The sequence below is a fragment of the Equus przewalskii genome, chromosome 17 (assembly GCF_037783145.1).
Source record: "Equus przewalskii isolate Varuska chromosome 17, EquPr2, whole genome shotgun sequence".
Classification (NCBI taxonomy): domain Eukaryota; kingdom Metazoa; phylum Chordata; class Mammalia; order Perissodactyla; family Equidae; genus Equus; species Equus przewalskii.
Window position 1 is genome coordinate 9,654,497 of NC_091847.1, and position 12,378 is coordinate 9,666,874.

A 12,378-nucleotide genomic window follows, 5' to 3' on the forward strand; every position below is an offset into this window, starting at 1 on the left:
CAAGTCCTGTTCAGGGGGCAAGTCAGTTGAAGTGTCATCCCCCCCTTAGTTATGCAAATGAGAGCATCTAGGCAGGTTCTAGGACTAGAGGATAACAGGGCCCTTCGAGACAGATATTATTATCCTGACTTTAGAGACCAGGAAACTGAGGTCCAGAGAGGTGACATCCTTCACTCAAAGTCCCCCTGCTTCCTAAGGAAGGTCTCTTTCCCTGGGCTGCAGCCTCTCTAAGCGCTGATTCTGGGCTGAGGGACTGGTCCAGGGCTGGGGGGCAGCAACCCAAGGTCTAGCTTCTCCCCTAGTGACAGCAGGGTCCTCTCTGCCTGACCAGTCCACGACTCCACAAGGCACTGCTGGGCCAAGCCCGAGGACAGGGAATGCTGACCCCAAGGTGCCCCCATAGGATGCTCTACCAGAGGATTACCTGTGACTCAGGTGTGATCCTGACTGACCCACTGCATTGGGTCCCTTTGTGTCGGGAGCCCTGCAGCCAGGGCTGAGCAGCTGATTTGGCTGGAGAAACACTGGTCCACAGGCTGCTAACCTTCCAAAGCCCCACCCCAATGCCCATACCTTCTGGGGCTCCTTACATCCTCACCTTTCCACCCGGGAGGTAAGCGGTACTTTTCTCCTCCCCTGGGGTCTGGAATGAAGAGAAAGCTTGACACAGAGGCCAGATGCACTTGGCAGAATTTGTAATAAGCAGGAGCCGTAATGGGAAATGGACAGGGAGAGGCGTCCCATCTTGTTCCAGGGCTAGCTGGGGAGACAGGAGCTGGACACCCTGCCCAAGCGAGATGCCTCAGGTTCCTCATCTGTAAAATGGGGATAATCTACTTCAAGAGTCCGCAGTCTTTTTTCGTAGAGGGCCGGGTAGTATACATTTTAGGCTTCCCTGGCCAAACTGTCTCTGTTCCACCCACGCAACTCCGTCCTTCCGGGGACGCAGGCAGGGACCACCCGCAAAGGAACGGGCCTGGCTGGGTCCCAGTAAGCGGCGCGCTGGGCTTGGGCGCAGGCACGTCCATCCCTGATCTTCGCACTCATGGAGCTTCAGGGAAGGTGAGGCGACAGATGTGTCGCTGCTCTGTGGGCTGTACAGTGAGGATCACATGGCGGGCGGCGAACGTGATAATAAAGCTCAGAGCCCCGCAGGGGAAGGCGCTTCCAGACAGGAAAGGACAGGGACGGGCAGTCAGGCGGACGTGGGCTCTGCCACAGGCCTCCTGCTGACCCCCGAGAGGCCACCGTCCACTCGAGGCCGGAACGGGACGATCAAGGCCCCCTCTCAGGCGCAGAGATGGACCGCTCCCCGCGCCGCTCTGCCCGCGCCCGGCGACCACTCAAGGCGCAGACCCGCCCCGAGGCGCCCAGTGGGGACTGAGCCTGCCGCGTGGGCGGGAGCCCCAGACGGCCCCGCCCCTCTCCACCGGCCCCGCCCCGAGCGTCCCTCGCCCCTGGCCCCGCCCCTCTGAGCCCCGCCCCCAGAGTTGCTTTGTTGAGCCTGGCCCCGCCCCCAGGTCCCCGGCCGGCGTGCTTTGCGCCTGGCCCCGCCCGGCGCACGTGTCGCGGCGTCCTAGGCTGTGGTGGAGGAGGTGAGCGCGTGGGCAGGGGCGGGCAGGCGCGCGCGGGAGGTGTGCGGGCCGAGGGCCTGGCCCACTACCCGGGGTCGTGCCGCGTCCCCCAGATCGTACCTGCCCTGTAGCTGGTGGGGGCCGGGATGAAAGCCCCGTGGGAAGCCCTCTGCGAGGGTCCTGCAGCCGCTCTTCTCCCAGCCGCCTGCGGGATGCGCAGCATCGTCTCCGAGGGCGACCTGGAGCGCTGGTTTGGCGCTCGGGGCCCTGGGGGCACTGGGACCTTGCCCAGGACCCATCCTTTCCGAACCTCAGTTTCCTCATTGGAAAAAAGGCCCAAGTGATGTGACTCTTTAAGAGATTCTTATTAAAATAGGCCAAGCGGTACCCCGTCTTGTTTGCCTCGACCTATTTGCTAATTAAACATTTTTCAGACAGGAACACAGTAAACTTCAACCAAATTAAATAATTGCGAATTTTTACTGACATATTTACAGATGAAATAATACGATGCCCGGGATGTGTTTTGAAATAAAGCAGTTGGAGTGGGAATGTGGGTGGGTGTAGAGATGAAATGAGGTTGGCCATGAGTTGATGATTCTGTCTGCTTTTGTATATGTTTGTAATTTAGCATTAAAATTTTTTCTAAAAGGAAAGGCTTCCTGTGGACGTCTGACAGCCTGTGTTCAATACTGTGCCTGCATTATTCTGCTAGGTTTGCCCTGCAAGCACTGCGTGGCTTAAACCACAGAAATTTGTTCTCTCAGGGTTCTGGAGGCTGGAAGCCCAAGGTGGAGGTGTCTGAGGGCTGGTTTTCCTGAGGTCTCTCTCGTTGGCTTGTAGATGGCCCCCTTCTGGCTTATGTCCTCTCAGGGTCTCTCCTCTGTGTGTGTCTGTGTCCTCACCCCCTGTTCTCAAAAGGACACCTGTCATATTGGATTAGTACCCAGCCTGGTGAACTCATTTTAACTTAATTACCTCTTTAAAGACTCTGTGTCTAAATGCAGTCACATTGTGAGGTACTGGGAGTTAGGACTTAAGTGTGTCAGTTTGAGGGGACAGTTCAGCCTGTAATGCTGCCACTTTACAAGTTTGGGCTTTTGACCAATTTGCTTAGCCTGTCTGTGCCTCTGTTTTCACTGCTTTAAAATAGGAGCAACAGTGGTCTTTAGGTCGTGGGGTTGTGAGGATTCAGTTGTTGGATGGTGTGTGTAAAGCTCTCAGAACCTTGTCTAGCTCACAGGAAGTTCTCTGTAAGTTGAACATACATTTCATCTATAAATTAGCAATCCCGGGGCCTCACTATGGGGTGAACAGTGGGTGAGGCACTTGGGTACTTAGTCCTGGGCCTAGTCAGGGGAGTAAAGGTAATCATCACAGCCATCATCACAGGGCTGTCTGCTGCTGTGCCAGGTGCTGATTGTTTTATGTCTGTCCATCATTTCCTCGTCACAGCCACCGTAGTGCTGGGCCATCATCACGTGCCCATTTGGCAGATGGGGAAGGCGCTGCACAGGGATGGAGCTGGGGTTTGAACTCAGGCTCTGGAGCCCATGCTCTCAACCTCTGGGCTGTATTCCCTCCGTTAAAAAGGATGTAGCCCTGGGGATGCTCAGTCTGCAGGCAGACCCAGGGAACTGTTGGCTGACTTCTCTTGTTTTTGGCCCAGGTTTCCAGTGGTGGCAGCACTCATGGCGGGTCCCCTGTGGTGGGCCTCAGCATTTGTGCAGAGACACAGGACAGGCCTGTTGGTGGGTTCCTGTGCAGGCCTGTTTGGGGCCCAAATCTCGTACCACCTCTTCCCAGATCCTGTGGTCCAATGGCTGTACCAGTACTGGCCTCAGGGCCAGCCAGCCCCGCTCTCCCCAGAGCTGCAGAGACTCTTCCAGGAGGTGCTCCAGGACATGGGCGTCCCCTTGGGCCATTGCTACGAGGCCTTCACCACCTTCACCTTCCAGCCTGTGAGTGCTGGCTTCCCGAGACTCCCTGCGGGGGCCGTGGTGGGCATCCCCGCCAGCTTCCTGGGTGGCCCAGTGACCCACAGCGACCAGCCTGTGATCGTCCATGGGCACAGAGTGAACTGGCAGAGCCCAGCAGGCGCCCGGCTGAGAGATGCCCTGACCCTGTCCCGTGACGCCCAGAAGTTCGCCTTGGCCAGGGAGGTGGTGTACCTGGAGAGCGCTGCAGCCGCCCTGCAGGCCCTGCCGGCCCCTGCTTGCCTGGCAGGAACCTGGGCCCTGGGCGTGGGTGCCAAGCATGCCCTGGGGCTCTATGGGGGCCCCATGAACTTACGGGCCGCCTTCAACTTGGTGGCAGCAGTGGCAGGCTTTGTGGCCTACGCCTTCTCCACGGACTCTCTCACTCACGCCCTGGAAGCCTGGCTGGACCGCCGCACGGCCTCCCTGTCTGTGGCCTACACCCGGGGCGGCGTGGAGTTCTACGAGAAGGTTCTGTCGGGCAACCTGGCCCTGCGAGGCCTCTTGGGCCGGCCTGGAGAGAAGCTGTACACGGCCAGCGGGAATGTCGCTCCCAGGCACTGGTTTCGCATCACTTACCCTACACGACCCGCCGGGACTCTGTGCTGCAGCTTTGGAGGGCGACGCTCACCCCAGGCCGCTCCTGAGGGTCTCACCTTGAGGACAGTCCCAGCTCGCGCAGGCGCTGCTCCGCCACTGCCTCTGGGGGCTCTCTTGGCACCTCTGCACCCACACACAGCCCAGCGTCAGAAAAATCACAGGCTTTTGAGCTCAGCAGCCGAGATTCTACCCCAGCCCACCACTCATGGTCGCAGTGCCCTTGGGCGAGTCTCTGGATGAGTCGGAGCCTTGGTTCCGTCCACTGTGAGAAGGGGAAGGGATAAGCCTCCTGGCAGGATTGTGGGGTTGTGTGAGAAGTGAACGCGAGCATCTGGCAGGGAGGGCTTGCCGTAAATAAACAGGACGTCCCTCCTGCTTGGTCTTTGAGTGCCAGGGGGCTGTGGGAGTGAGGCCACATCTCACCAGCAGAGGCGCGTGCACGATGCGAACGTGTTCCTACAGCGAAGGACTACCCCGGAGTTTGCCTGGCTGTCAAATCCCATTTTCTTCTGTGCTGGTGGAGATGAAAGGCACTGAGAGGTCTGGGGAGAAGCTGCCGTGGGCCGCGAGGCTGGGAGCTGGAGCCTGTGGTGCAGCTTTATGGGAGGTGTGTCTGCCAGGGTCCTGCCAGAGCTGATGGCACACTCCGAGAGGCTGGGCAGCCAGCACGCGGTGGGGCCCCGGGACAGCCCCCACACCTGAGGGGAGAGAAAGTGTTGCCAGAACCTTGCCAGAGCTGTGGTGTGGGAGACCTGGCAGAGCTCTGGCCGAAGGAAGAGGAGGGAACGAGCCGTTGCAAAGCCCAGGCCCTGCAGGGAGGGAGCCCACAGACACAGTCCCAAGCGGTCAGCCTCCTGGGGACAGAGCACAGTCAGCTTGCAGAGCAGAGGGAGAGAGGAGGGAGCAGGGAGGGGAGGTGGAGATGGGGGCAGGCTTGGCTCACAGGAGGGGTTGAGGAGAGCAGGTGGCTGGAGGGGGCAGTGGACATTAGGCACCCAGGAGGAGGCTGCACCTTTGACCTGCTTGTTTCCCTTGAGCCCTCTGGCGGTGGACAAAGCAGACCCCACTTTCAATCCTCGGACAGGAGACCCCAGCAGGAAAGGTCAGGAGAGTTGGGCTCAGCAAGCCAGGCTCGCTTGGCCCTTCATGTATTTTGTCGGTGGTTGTCTTTTCCCTGGAAGAGGTGAATGATTCAGGCCTGGTGCCAGTGTGACTCTGGCAGAGGGATCAGGCCACACCCAAGGAGGGGCACAGAGCAGTCCCTGGAGGCCCAGTCAGTGGTGGCAGGCAGTTCCTGCAGGAGACCAGGAATGGAGAGTGAGTGGGCGGGGATGGCATGCCTTCCTGCTGGGTCCTGTGCCCCCGGCTGGAGCTAGCCCTCTGGCTCCATTCTGTGCCAACCTGCGGGTCCCTGCATCGGGCCTCTGCAGAGTGAGTTCCTGAGGGCGGAGCACCCCGTCTCTGGTCCCTGGGATGGCGTTGGGCGCAGGCTTGATGGATATGCAGATGGATGGATGAAAGCATGGGAAATACCACTTCAAGGGGCCCCTGGCATGTCACCGGCTGCTGCTACCACATGGGACTGTCTGATCGTAGCTGGAGAAGTGTCGTTTGGGGTCTGGATTTGGTAAGCTCCACTTTCTCACCCCTCCCCAACCATTCTCGAGATTGCAGGAGCCGAGACGGTGGCACCAGGCCTTCCTGCTGATCTGCCAAAATGGTAAGGTGAGGGAGCCCTAGTCAGGGAGCGATCCCCTGGAATGGCTTACTTGGCTCCTCTTCTCTAGGTGACAAACTTTGGCTCCACTCAAGCTGTTCCCGTCCCCACACATGCTTTTACGTGGCTGCCTCCAAACCTTGGCTCACAGAACCTGCACCCTGCACGCCACCCCTCCCCTTCATGTGTTCTGCTTGTTCTGAGATCTGGCTCAGGCCCAGCCACCCTGACCATCTGTAGCCCCTCTGCAGCCCCTCCCCTTGCAGGCAGGCAGGCAGCAGCTCTTGCTGAGAACGTGCTTTGGGCTTGGCAGGCCTCCCCCGCCCCACCACCCCACCTCGTGGCTAAACGCGCACCCAGCCTGGGCGATTCCCTGCCCAGCAGCTCTGAGCTCCATCCTTGCCCTCCCCAGGCCGTGCAATACCCCTGCATACCCAGGTATGACTGGGTTCTCTCCTGCTTAAAACCCTTTGTGGTCATCCCCTTGATTTTGGCTAAAGTCGCATCTCTGAGCCTGGGCCTGCTGGCCTCCCCAATTGGCCTGCGTGTCCCATGTGCCCACATCCCCACTGACTCTCTTGATTCTGGCCTCATGAGCTCTCTGGTTACTTAACTGCCTTCCCCATCCTTTGCACCCTGCACCTCTCCAGCCCTTACTGCTAACTGTAATTAAGTAACTAGGTTACCGTGGAGTTCGCGGCTTAGCGTCTCCACTGCTGAGATGTGCTCTCTACAAGGGTGGGGTGTGTGTCTTGTTTATAGCTCTGGACTAAGGCTCTCCATGATGTAATAAATGAACAGGGTTGTTAGCTGTGACAGACAGTATCAGTTCCCTAGAGTCTCTGAGCAATGACAGTAAGGCTGGCTGGCTGCCCTGGGCGAGGCCAGTATAAATCAGATGTGACCTTGTCCTGTCCTCCCAGCTTGGGGCTTTCTAAGGGCAGGGCCTGGCCCCAATCTTCCATGATTGCTGACTTCCATGGGGCAACCAGGACACTTCTGGTCCCTTCCTACAGGGCACAGATTACTACTCAGGGTGCTGGGGACCCCAAGAGCTTTAAGAGGAAGGCGACCCTCAAAATTTTGTCATGTATTGTGCCCCTGCACACAGATTCAGGGGTTGATTCCAGAAAGATTAAGAAACATGTTCGCAGATGGGCCAGGTGACAGAAAGTGACCCTGTAAATGTTGCCCTTCCCTTCTAGGTGCCTGGTGCACACCTCAGTCTTTGGCACTCGGCCCTGGATCCCTAGAGAACATTGTTCTACTGAGTCGTAGCCCCCGCTTGTTCATGGTTCTCTGGGTGTGAATGTGGTGCCCGACAGCCAGAACAATCATGACAGACCCAGAACTAGGCTGACTTACAGGGGGCTGCGTCAGCCTCCCAACACCACACACACACTCACACACAGCCAGAATGTGAGGAGGGGAGTCCCTGAGTCACGTGCTGCCATTGGCTCTGCCCATCCTTGACTTGAGGCAGGCCCCACTGCCTCCACCCCCACCAGCCAGTGTCCACAGTGCAAGACGCCGTGCAGCCATGCCTGGAGCTGGGCACACATGTGGACCCCGATACCCTGTGTGCATGTGTCACAGGCTGGTCTCAGATCGATGCACGGCTCCTCCCCCGGTGCGGCCTCGGGCTCCCTCCTACCCCCACGTCCCTCCAGTAATGTGTGTGGGGCCTTGATTGTGCACCAGACACTGTGCTGTCCTCTTAGAGGCAGTTTTTCATTTATCTCCAAATTGGAACATATAGTTTGTAATATTATTTCAATTTTACAGCAAGGAAATAGCACAAAAAGGTGAAGAAATTTGCCCCAAATCAGAAAGCTTTGTAAGTAGCAGAACCTGAATTTGTCGCTGGCAGTCTGGTTCCAGATCCCATTTGTAAACCCTACATTTATCCTGTCCTGTTTATGCTGAGGGTTTCATGGTGCAAACCTGTACTGTGGCCTCCACAGCCTTTCTCCCCATGCAGGTTAGAGGTGAATGTCCAGGCTCACCTCTTGTATCAGGAAAAAATGGTCACTGAGCAGAGCCTTCTGGAACTGCCAGGAGAGACCCCTTTCAGCTAAGTGAAGAGGAAGGGGCACCCCCTCGATCAGTGTTAGTGCTAAGGTGGGAATGGCACAGAAGGGCGTAGTGTTACGGAGCCCTGGGAGGCCCACTGAGAACACGGGCACCGTAGGAGGCAGAGAGAGCACAGATTGGGCAGCCAGCTATGGGTTCAAATCCGCGTCCTGTCACTGGAGCAGAGTGACTTTGAACAAGTGACGTCACATCTCTGACCCCGCGTTTCCTATCTGTAAAATGGGGATATTGATAGGTATGTTGCAGCCTTGTTTTGACAATGAAAGTGAAATAAAGTTTGCAAAATGTGAAGCCCAGTACAGGTGTGTAGTGAGCTGTGCAAGAGGTTGGGTTCCTAAATTTAGTGCTTTTAAGTGGTCCAGGTGCCCGGGTACTCAGGCCTTGGAGCTGCTGCCCAAATACCAGCAATTCCTTGAGGCGGGAGCCCTGCGGGGAGCTCACTCCTGCTGAACACGGGTCTACGCGCACAGCTTTTCAAAGGCCCGGGTAGGCCACTGCTTTAGGTTGCTATCCGTTGACGCCTTTTGGGAAATTTCTTGGCAGCAACTGAGAGCAAAGGACCCAGGTGACCCCAGGGGGAGATCCCAGGCTGGAGAAGAGGGCATTAAAATGGGAGACAGTGATTTACACCTACTCTGCTGGTAGTTTTTAAATACTGGACCATTCAGTGTAAGTGAGGTTGTGGTAAGATTGGGCCAAGCGTATAGTCTTGGTGACAGTTGTAGTAGGCAGCCTCCAAGATGGCCCCAATGATCCCTGCTCCTGGTATTCTTGGCCTTGTCATCCTCTCCCCTTGTTCCCTTGATTCAAAACAGTAGAGCATGGCAACGTAAAGGGGATGTCATTTCTGTGATGAAGTTACAAAAGATTGTGACTTCTGTCTTGCTAACAGACTGTCACCTTCTTGGATGTATGCGTTGATGAAGCAAGTTGCCACGTTGGAGAGGCCCACATGACAAGGAGCTAAGGGTGGGCCCTGACCAACAGCGGGCTAAGAACTGAGGCCCTCAGTCCAACAGCCCACGAGGAACTGAATCCTGACAACCACCGTGTGAGCTTAGAAGAGAATCCTTCCCCTGTCAAGCTTTCAGAGGAGACCCCAGCCTCAGCCGACACCTTCCCCGCGGCCTCTGAGAGATCTGAAGCGAAGGACACAGTTAAGCTGTGCCCGGACCCCTGACCCACAAAAACAGCGAGACAGTAAACGTGGGTTGTATTAAGCTATGTAGTTTTATGGTAATTTTTTATGCAATAATAGATAACTAGTACACATTATTAATTGATGTAATTTTTTAGAAAGCAATTTGGCAAAACTTGATACAATCACAAAACTGTATTTTTTGATCCAGTAACTTCAGATCTAGAAATGTATCCTAGAGCTGTAACCCAACAGGAAATAGTATATGCCCAAAGGTACATAAGAGCGTTAGCTAGAATACAAAAAAAAAAAAAAAAAAGAAATAATGGGAATGTTGAATAGCAATGACTTAGGAAATTGTGGTACATCCCTTTGTTGAATATCGTTCAGGCACTAAAAAGTGTAATTATGAAGACTATGGTAGAAACGTGTAGAGCTATTAGTTATAAATATCAAATTTTTAAAAAATATGGAGTACTACTTGCATGATGATTGCAATAATGAAAATATGGTAATAATTGAAAGGAAATTCACAAAATTTCTGAAATTCAGAATTTCGTAACAGGAAGTAGTTCTGTTACGGTGAAATATTGAAGGAATTTATTCAGTCAATATAAATAAGGGCTCACCACTGTATATATTTGTATACATATGGAGGCTTACTCAGGGGGTCCGTGGCCCCGCTCCCTCTCCCTGCATCCAGGTGACGGATTCTGGCATCACTGCCTTTGGCCCTGTGTCCTTGGGGTGTGGCCAACCTTCTGTCTGTCAGTTCCTGTGGCGACCGTGGAAATATGCTGCTCAGATCTGCCGTGGGAGCAGAACTGACTGACAGCCCAGCTGTTGTTTCTCTAGATCACTTTTGCGCTCAGGCCGTGCCTCCCACAGGCTGCCTTCAGCCAACGACTGATCGTGGTGGCAGTCCTAATGCAGACCCTTCCAGTGAGGCAGGACCCCTCCAGTGAGGGGCTCGAGGACTCCACAGTGGCCTGGGCAGATCTTCTTGGAACTACTCCGAAGTCTGGGACACTTCCTTCCCGATCCGCCTTCCTTCCCGCTCTCCCTTGTGGCTCTCCCACCTTCTCAGGTTCCCTCCCGCTTTGTCCCGTGCAGGCATTTCCCCTAGCACATCTCTCTCTCATGTCACCTGCCTTGGTGTCTGTTTCCCAGAGCACCTGGACTGACACGGTTACGCCCTCACTCAGTTGGGTGCCGTGTGAGGTCCTGGCGCACACCCCTGCCCTCACAAAGCTGGCGGTCCCTCGGAAGCAGCTATCTGACAGGACACCTGCAGGGACAGCACAGTGAGGTCGGTGCAGCGAGGGCGTGAGGGCCAGATCAGTGCAGGAGCACAGGGGACCCCCCCACCCCAGCCTGGGATGGCAGGTGGTCAGGAAGGCCTTCCTGGAAGAGGGGACCCTGTTGCTAGAACCCCTGAGTGTGAGCTGAAAGAAGCTAATGCTAATAACATCAAAGACCTCTATAACCCTGATGTGCCGAAACCGTTACAGATATTAATTCGTGTAATCCGCCCAACGATCCTCACATCCCCATTTTACAGGTGGGGAGAGCAAGGCACAGAGGTGAGACAGAACTGGGGCAGTCTGTGTGGTTTTGTTTCAGTCAGGGCCCAGCCTGGAGACGGAAGCCCACAGTGATTGGAACAGGGGAAGTTTAATATGAAGAATTATTACTCTGTGAGGAATTATTACACTATTATAACAGGGTTGGAGGGAAGCGAGAGGAGTGTGTAAGAAATCAGGAGAGCTCTTCGTGCATGAAGACCAGCTGGAAGGAACAGCCCTGCCCTGCCGGGGCTCGGATGCAGACCTCAGTGGAGGCGTGCCCGCGGGGCTCACTCATGTGAGACGAGGCTCAGTCAGGCGCCACACTGGCGGAACTCGCTGGAAGTCCCCCGTCGGGGGTAACAGGGAAGCCATCCACAGCAGGTGCCCCACCTCAGAACTCGGTACAAAGCCGCCTGAGGGAATGCTGGGAAGTGGCCCACGAGGAGGGGCCTCAGCAGTGGTGCTCCACTGGGAAGCCTCTGAAGGGGTTTCAGGGCACTGCCAGGGCGGGCACACTGCAGGCTCCGGACCCCGGGAGACGGTGCTCGGGAGGAGCCCACTGTGGGAGAAACTGCCCTGCGAGAGCCTGACAAGAGGAGCGCACTGGAGCCAGGAAGAGAAAACTCCAGTCCCACTCCAGTGTCCCGCCAGCGCCCTCCACAGACAACAATCAGCACGTGCTGGCTGGAGAGAAATGTTCAGAGGGTCCGTTTCCATGTTCTCAGAGCAGGCGGTGAAGGATGGATTCGCAGTTGATAACTGGGCCAGGTGTCAGAGAACAACACTCAGCATGGCTGGCACGGAGTGCAAGGGAGGGTGTGGGAGAGGAGGCCGAAGGGCCTGGAGGGGCCTTGAGCACGCGGGGCCTTGTGGGCGTGGTGAGGCATCTAGACTCACTCTGGCCACTGTGGGAGCCTTTGAGAATGCAGCAAGAGCAGGACGTGGGCATGCTTGATTTCAGAACGTGACTTCAGTGTGGACAATGGGTTGAGGGGGCAGAGTGACCAGTTTGGTGGGGGAGGGGACATTGTGGTAAGGCAGCAGAGATGATGGTGGCCTGAACTTGGTGGTGGCAGTGGAGACGGGCAGGAGCAGGATGGGCCACATCTAGGAGGTCGTATTGACGGGATTTGGTGGTGGACTGAGTCTGGGGCTGTAGGAGGGGAATGTCAGAGGTCAAGGGTCAGGAATGTCTCCCGGTTCCATCTTGGTAGCTGAGTGTCTGGGGCACATCCTTTGCCCTTTCCTCTCCCTGCTGTGGAGTTCACAGACGCTCTGTCTCCTGGGACGTCCCTCCCCTGGTGACTGTGCCTCCTTGGAAAGGAGGCTGTGTCGTTGTTGATGGCGACTGAAGCCTTTCAGCCCGCTGGGATGCTTGAGAGCTCCCAGCCTGAGGCAGAATGAGAGAGAAGAACTGCAGAGTGGCCTTTAAAGCAGCCGCGGATTATTCAGAGCAAAGGCCAGTGGAGGCGAGTAGCCAAGGTCCAGGGCCCATCCCGCCCTGTCCTTCCCCGGGTGCAGGTGCACGCCACCACCCTCCTGCCCCCTGCCTCTGCGCGCTGAGCTCCAGCAGCCTGGGGAGCACAGGGTGTCTTTCACACGGCCTGGAGCTGCCGGGCCTCAAGCCACCCTGGTCCTGGGCTTCTTCCAGTCCCAGCCTCCTGGAGCCTTGTCCGCCCAGAGGCCTGGCTCCCTGCTACAAGTCAAGGGC

General features: G+C 56.4%; 1 protein-coding gene across 1 annotated transcript; it reads left to right on the plus strand.

Moving 5' to 3' along the window:
* The first annotated feature begins 1,509 nt into the window (after positions 1 to 1,509).
* On the plus strand, positions 1,510 to 4,341 carry TMEM177 (transmembrane protein 177). Its single transcript, XM_070581091.1, is given in 3 exon segments — positions 1,510 to 1,595; positions 3,244 to 4,118; positions 4,121 to 4,341. Coding segments are annotated over 2 exon segments (930 nt in total). The 5' UTR covers positions 1,510 to 1,595; positions 3,244 to 3,265; the 3' UTR covers positions 4,198 to 4,341.
* The last annotated feature ends 8,037 nt before the right edge of the window (positions 4,342 to 12,378 follow it).